This window comes from Penaeus chinensis, chromosome 16, assembly GCF_019202785.1.
Source record: "Penaeus chinensis breed Huanghai No. 1 chromosome 16, ASM1920278v2, whole genome shotgun sequence".
NCBI lineage: Eukaryota > Metazoa > Arthropoda > Malacostraca > Decapoda > Penaeidae > Penaeus > Penaeus chinensis.
In genome coordinates, this window is record NC_061834.1 from 28,416,908 (window position 1) to 28,424,407 (window position 7,500).

The window sequence follows — 7,500 nt, forward strand, 5'->3', positions numbered from 1 at the left end:
CAAGCAGTAGAGCCCAAAAAGTTTTGTTGCAAAAATTAAAAGAAAACTCTGATGTTTCTGATCAAAGAGATGTTAGCAACAATCATTATAGCCATTTTCTAAAGTTGGATGCTCATTCATATTTGTACTTGAGATTTTCAATTTGTTTTTGAAGTCAAAAGTGACAATTTACTTCTAATCTCTCACACTAGGATTAATTTCATCTCTCTCAGATTGCTTTGCTCTACTGGGTACAGAAAATATATGCAAATGAAGTACAAAACTGAGAGTAACATAGACAAAAAGAAAAATAAGGAAAAAAGTAAGTAATAGCTCTAAGAGGGAAAAACTACCAAATAATTGGTCTCTCAAGATGGGAATGTTGTCGAGTTTGCACTGAGAGTAAGAAAAAACGCAAAGATGCATCGTTTGGACTGGCAAATAACAAGACTGGACTAGGTACATGCTCCATTTGCAAGTGAGGTAAAAATATATTCAAGTGAAAATGAATGACATCGAGGACAAACAGAAATTATTGTTATAATAAAAAGGGAATGAAATTATTGTACTTAAATGCCCAGCACAGAAGCTTTTCCAAAATAAAAGCTTGCACTTTGTAAAGTAGTAATACATTTTTTTTCCACTTTTTCATGGAGTTTGGCCCATGACAATGGACCAATAAATCCAAACTTGAGTGTGATCTTGGTTTTACAATCATTTAAAACAAATTTAACAATATTCGATAAATGTTTGTTTTACCACAGATTTTTTTAAGGATTTTATATACTCATATTCATATATATATATCTATATATATTTCTTTTCTTATATAATACTTCTAAGATAATCTGATCTACCAATGCATCTTTAATAAAATAAGCAATATCACTTAAACTTAATGACGTAAAAATTTGTTATCATTCCGGAATCAGCAAGAGGAGCTCTTGTAGTCAGATGTGTCAGAGGCATTGCAGGAGTCAATGGTGGTATCGCCTGGCAACTCGTGGTCCGTTGCCTTCATGTCAGAGGGTCTGGAAAAACAGAGTTTAAAGATTAATCACAGATTGCACTAAAATTGCGTAAAATTTTCTGTAATGGACATATTACAGCATGATGTCTTTATTTTCTTATGCACTAGTGCATGAGTAAATATACATATAGACATACATATATATGCATACACACATTACAGTTCCTTACAAAACTTTCTATCAGGACACCCCACTTACCTTGTGCTCAAGGAGGCAATGGTGCGAATAAGCTCAGTGTTGGCAGTGTCAAGAGCTGCAATCTTCTTAGCTTGAGCATCAATGCGAGCGTCTTTGTCATGCATCTCCCTTCTCATGAGCTCTTGTTCATGCCGGAATTCTTGTTCCATAGTCATTAATCTGTTGGTAAAAACTATATTAGTGGAGACTTTTAACTCTTTGGCCAATTCATCATTGCTATGGCTGGATTTTAATTGTTCTTAAAACAGTTGTCTGAACTATGTACAGTTACATCTGGATGATGTCTGCAATGAATTAATTGGATACTTGAAACTACAAAAACAATATCTTGCAGATTCACACAGAATATGTTTTCTGTAATTTGCATAAGAACCATGCTTCACATGCAGATTAACTAGAGAAAAAGCATCCTGAATATGAAATATCAAATACATTTATTAATTAATATATAATACATTTTCAAGTATCAGGACAGGTCTACTACCAAAGAGACTTTGTAATTCATATAACAAGCCTATGACACAATTTAGAACACAGGTTTAGTACAGTACTATAATAATGAACAGTTTTACTCAAGGCTTACTACCACAGAGACCACCATGTCACTCATGTTCTAACCATATAACACTTGAACTTCAATCTTTAGCAGAGGCTTACTAGCACAAGTACGACATAACCTCACAACAATTAAAACCCACCTCTCAACAATGGCTCTCATCTGATCTTCCTGTTGGTCCAAAATCTGTTGAGAGGCAATGGTGGAAGGAACAATGTGTTCATCCTGACTCAGACGACGCCCATCTTTTGCCCAGCTGCCCACGCCCATGCCCACTCCTCCTCCTGTTGATGCCCGAGTCACAATGCTCATTTCATCCTCGGAGTCGTCGTAACAGTGGGATGACCCTCGGGGATAATCTTCTCTTTCGCATGATCTGTTGGCAGGGGAAAGGTGTTGGTGTCTTCGTAGGTGCACGGAGGGAGGGGGGGATTTCTCAGTGTGAAGGCTTTTCAATGTTTTTTTTATAATTCTAATTAAAAATAATATTGAACTAGCAACTAATGAGATATTGGAGATATTTTTTTTCAATGTGGTAAGAACAAAATGTAATGAACTGTGAGCATGCAAATACATATATAAGCTTACACAGACACAAACAAACATACACATATAAACACACAAACACAGACACACACACACGCACACGAACACGCACATGCACACCATAGACACACACACACACACACACACACACACACACACACACACACACACACACACACACACACACACACACACACACACACACACATATTGTACATCAACGCAAAAGACTGCCTAAAACACACACAGAAGCGTGCACGAGAAGCACCAGGCACCTCCTCACCTGAAGTTCTTCCCTCTGCGGCCACTGGCGCTGCGATCGTAGCGCGACCTGGCCCTGAGCTCGTGCCTGAGCGCCTGTGACGCGGCCAGACGGGGCGAGCAGTGTGGGTTGGTGCGAGGGGGGTGAGCATGAGGACGGCGTGAGTGAGAGTGAGAGTGAGAAGCTGGCCGGGTGTCAGGGGAGGAATCGGAGGAGGAGGAAGCAGAGCGGCGCTGTCGGGTGCGACCACGACGGAGGGAGGAAAGGTCCTCCACGCTCTGGGAGGAGCTGAGGCTGCTGTTGGGGCTCCCTGGTGTGGCGCGGGCAAGGGGACACATTAGTATTCTCATTTCGACTAACTTGGGGAATTCTAGCTTCTTGAAAAGTACAGAAAAATCATCATTTATGCTTAGAGCAATTCACTTTAAGTAGTAACTGATATATTATGGACTGATGGGGAGCTACATTGTTATATTTAATAATCTCTTTATACCTTTGGGCTGAGGGACTCTTGGGATGTGTCTGGGAGTGCCGTGTAGCGACACATGACCAGCATGCCCTAAGTATGCTGGGTGTACTGCTACGGCTCGGTGCTTAGCACTGTGCGGCTGATGCATGGGAGATGCTGTGATGAAGGGGAGGAAACATCACACTGTTAAGCTTCCGTCAGAGAGAAAATGCAAAATAATAACCACTTCAAGCAAAGGAGAACTCGGCAAACGTTTAGCAACAAGAGAGAAAGCCAGTCTTCTGGACAAGCACACACAATTTCAAAACATGAGAGAGACATATAGTTTCTCCTTCCCTTTCCGGGCATTACTTACCTACTGGTGAACCATGTAAGACTTGTCTCAGTCCTCCTGGTGGTCCAGAATTACCATTCTCGCGCGACAGCAGACTGGAGTTGTCTGTGTGCAGGAGAGAATCCACTGGTGACGACGACTGCGAGTAGGCGAAGCTCTGGTAGCCTGAGGACGCCACATTAGACAGCTGAGAGATGGACGTCTGTGAACCTTGGATGTTGTTCTCACTGTCCATGCACAGAGCGTGGATCTTATGAGAACAAGAATCCATGTATCTGTAGAGCTCAGAGCACTCGTCTTGATACACTGCTCGTCTCTCGATTGCGTTCGGAACCCCCGTCAATGAGTGACTTCTGGAGGACATTGCTGTAGCTCTGAAAGAAGAGTAGCACATTACACTCTTTCCACCGCGGCTTAAAAAAAAAACGCAGACATAAACAACCAACAAAGAGCAGTCATAATATGAACAAAATCAGTAGCACACAACCATCAAAACTGACAGAGAAACAACCCCGTTATTCGCCCTTTGCACCTACCTTGGGTGGAGGCGGTGGTGAACGTGTCCTCTGAGGGGCTGGTGCATCCCCCCTGCCACGTGAGGCCCCGGCGAGCTTGTCTGGCGCATGGGGGACGACGGGGGGGCGACTTCTGCCATGTAGTATGTGTTGTTGTTGCTTAGCCTCATGTCGGTCATGGGAGAGTTGTTGTTATTGGCTTCTCTGTAAAAGCAAATTATATCGTGAGTTACAGTGCACCACAGTGCCTTTACTCATTTCTCAGTAAAAGCAAACAATTAGTCAGTCAATTCTCGTTTCTTTTCTAAAACGATTCTCCAACTGTACATCCCATTTTTGCTTCCACCATAACAGAATTTTGACTTCTTCTACATCTCGTGTCAACAAACGTAACAATGCTGCACCTTTAAAACCTATTAACACCATCCTCACTTTCCACATGGGACAAACAGGGACTCAACATACATGGAGGGATACATGAAGTTCTGTGGCTCCGTCTGGTGGTCAAATGCAGTTATGAGGACGTAGTCGTCACTCGTAGACAGGTCGTTGGCTGCAGTTTTGTCTCGGTATGGAGAGTTTATACTCGGACTAATGCTTGCCTGCTGAGGGAAGATAAGAAGAAATATATCAGTGATCTATATCCAACACTACTTGTTCCATACGCGAAATTAAATCATGACAAAACATTTGTAAATAAATAAAAAAAAGGGGGAATGATCTGCATATGGTTTACAGAACCATTCCCGCAAGAACAGCAACCAAACCTACCATTTGGTGGTGGGTGTATATCGGTGTTGCTGCTCGAGGGAGGGACTGGGATCTTGGGGTGTTGGTAATGGGCACTGACAACCCAACATCAACTTCTCCTGCCATCACTATACCCATCTGGGCATCGACTACATTCAGCCCTTCCCCACAACCGTCCCTGCTGTTAAGGAAAACATAAGCATGAATAATATGATGGGCATAAAATATAGGCAAAAATTACGATGTGACGTTATGTTAAATGTGCCTAATGCAACAGACTTCTGACAAATGTAATGGAAAGCCTGTGTTCTTCTGTTCTTCAGATTTAGTTTCCTACTCTCTTTAGATGGAATAAAAGTCAATTTTACAAACATTCTATGATATTTTTTCTTAGATCTAACTACATGTACTTCCATGAATTCCAGGAATGTTAAACACAAAAAGAATAAAACAAACAACAATCTCCAAACTAATATTTCGTACACCAAAAAAATACATCTCTTAAACAGTAAAAAACAAAAAAAATAATTCTGAAAATAATAACATCAACGACCTCACAGCACAAACAACCATAAAAACAATCGTTAAAAACAACGACATATACAACCCTTCAATACCAACAAAAACAACAAAGATAACCCTTAAACAACAAAAACCCCTTACATGTAATTGTTGTTCGGATGCGTGGCTGAAGGTAGCGAAGACGACACGAGCGGCGGCGCGAACATCTGTCGGGACGCGGCGCTGGAGAGGTCCTTCTGGTCACTTCCCAGGAGGATGTTGATGTCCTCGACCAGCGCCAGGACCTTGCTGGCTTCGCTCTCGTAGCCCTGGATTACGAATGATGAAGGGAATAAAGTTTAGTAATTTTGAATAAATAAAGTGGTTCATCAGATAAAAAAGAAGTATATAGAAGTCTGTTTCAACTCACTAGTTTAGCCCCACTTCAGTCTCAGTCAGTTAGTTGCATTTCGCTTACTCGCCTTTGTCCTGTTTTGTCGTAAAAAAACAACAACACTCGAAGGGGGGGGGGGGGGGGGACAATAACCAAAAGGTTCGTTTACCTGGGTGTCGATCTTGGCGATGGCTTCGGTCAAGTGGAGGTGCAGCTGAGCCAAGTGCTTCCCCAAGTCGATCTCTCCGTCGAATTCGAGTTCTGTCTCATCTCTGTTGGGTGGACTCTGGAAACCGAACGTTGGCTATTACTCTTTTCTTATTATATATTTTTAAAATCAAGAAATTGCTCATACTATAATTTACAACATGTATCTAATACGGATTCCTAAACTTGCGTATCTCTTCTCTTAACATCAATGAACACACATTTCTTATTTCATATCAACACCAATATGCACTGTATATAACACCAAGCGAGCTAACTCACAGATATGGTTCTCAGGAAAGTTCTGCATTTTTCCTGCTCCTTGTCTATAAATTCATTAAGGAATTCCATAAAGCTCTCTTTGCCCTGGAAGTGCGTAAAGTTGGCCAGCGTTTGCAGCGTCTTGGCCACCAGCGTGAGGTTTCTTCCCGCGCGTTCGTCTGGGTACTCTGCGTCAACGAGGGATAAAATTATTAATATAATATCGTCAACCCTTTGGCAGTTCAGCCTCAAGACAATATACACGACACAATTAACCCCAAGAAAATTGCATTCACCAATTAGTCAGGCTCACGGAAATGAAACACAGAACACCGATAAATGAAAATTGTATTCAGCACTTCTGAAACTAAACATTTCTTCAGCTTTAAGAACAGACCAAAAGACGCAATACTCCTCCTTCCTTACCTTGCGTGATGTTAAAGAGGGAAGGAGACAGGACGGCAGGACAGAGGAAGCGAAGGAACACACACGCGGAGATGAGGTTGTCTGTCAGCTCGCACTTATCCTGACGCGACAGCCTCTCCCGAATGGTATGGAAAACCTTTCGAAGCTCACTGAAGAAAAGAGAATTTACAACGATTAGCATTATGGCGCTTGTGAGGTTATGTCTAGTGCACTTTTCATTCCCTCATACTTGTCATCAACAGACGACGTTCCTTCAACCAGAAGGTAAAAAGAGAAAATAAATGCAAACAGATAAAAAATGTATCACTCACACAGGGAAGCTTCGTCCGGACTGAATGATCTTATCCCATATCGAGCAGACGCGCTCCTTCAACACCTCTCGCTGCCGGGGGAGATACTGGATGTTGGTGATCCTCAAGGGGTCCACCTCCAGATCCTCCGACGTGGCGATGATTGCCTGGATCGAGTCGGACAGCGTCTCCTGCAGGTAGTGTTCGCCCACGAGCCGCATGTAAGCTTCGATGGCTTTCGTGGCGACGCTGTTGCCACGGAAGAGGAGGTGTTCGTTCTCGGCTGAAAAGGGTGAAGACGCATCCGTTAGCATTGGGAAGCTTGCCATAATGGACTGTATCAAGAAACCTAATAGTAACAGATATAGCATGCACTTATAATACAAACAAGATATCAATATAACACAAGCAACGAGTCTACGAAAACAAACAAAATCCACACTTTTTTTATCACCTATCCGCTGAATGTCCGTCAGGATCAGGCTGACCAGGAACGTGATGGCCCTCTCCTCCTTCTGCATGATGTTGATGAGCGTCGTGGCGATGTCCTCCTTGGATTTGACGGACACGACGGGCTCCAGGAGCTGACACAGAGAGGTGGCATTGTCCTTGAGGTACTGACGGAAGGCACCATACTGGGGGAGTGGTAGGATGTCCAGTGATTGAAATCTGCAAAGAAGGGAAAGAGAATGGGAAGTTACGAATTGTACACAGAGGTAAGTACTTCATCCTGCAGTGCACCGAATAAGAACAACCGCTAATATAACCTACATTAAAAAAG

The 7,500-nt window shown here is 42.6% G+C and overlaps 1 protein-coding gene across 3 annotated transcripts in view; it reads right to left on the minus strand.

The window, feature by feature from the left end:
• LOC125033378 (ras GTPase-activating protein nGAP-like) overlaps nucleotides 1-7,500 on the minus strand; it is a 22,001-nt gene that overhangs the window by 696 nt on the left and 13,805 nt on the right. The window contains exons 6-20 of one of the 3 annotated variants that reach the window (XM_047624823.1): nucleotides 7,174-7,388; nucleotides 6,741-7,002; nucleotides 6,430-6,578; nucleotides 6,025-6,191; nucleotides 5,705-5,821; nucleotides 5,304-5,470; nucleotides 4,662-4,821; nucleotides 4,356-4,495; nucleotides 3,912-4,094; nucleotides 3,397-3,749; nucleotides 3,066-3,197; nucleotides 2,594-2,882; nucleotides 1,907-2,140; nucleotides 1,209-1,367; nucleotides 1-1,010 (exon numbers count right to left, since the gene is read on the minus strand). The exon at nucleotides 1-1,010 is cut by the window's left edge and continues 696 nt beyond it. In XM_047624823.1, coding sequence (XP_047480779.1) covers nucleotides 908-1,010; nucleotides 1,209-1,367; nucleotides 1,907-2,140; nucleotides 2,594-2,882; nucleotides 3,066-3,197; nucleotides 3,397-3,749; nucleotides 3,912-4,094; nucleotides 4,356-4,495; nucleotides 4,662-4,821; nucleotides 5,304-5,470; nucleotides 5,705-5,821; nucleotides 6,025-6,191; nucleotides 6,430-6,578; nucleotides 6,741-7,002; nucleotides 7,174-7,388 — 2,830 coding nt within the window. In that variant the 3' untranslated portion in view covers nucleotides 1-907. Of the gene's footprint in view, nucleotides 1,011-1,208; nucleotides 1,368-1,906; nucleotides 2,141-2,593; nucleotides 2,883-3,065; nucleotides 3,198-3,396; nucleotides 3,750-3,911; nucleotides 4,095-4,355; nucleotides 4,496-4,661; nucleotides 4,822-5,303; nucleotides 5,471-5,704; nucleotides 5,822-6,024; nucleotides 6,192-6,429; nucleotides 6,579-6,740; nucleotides 7,003-7,161; nucleotides 7,389-7,500 lie in introns of all 3 variants that reach the window. The other 2 variants (XM_047624822.1, XM_047624821.1) reach the window with 2 other exon arrangements.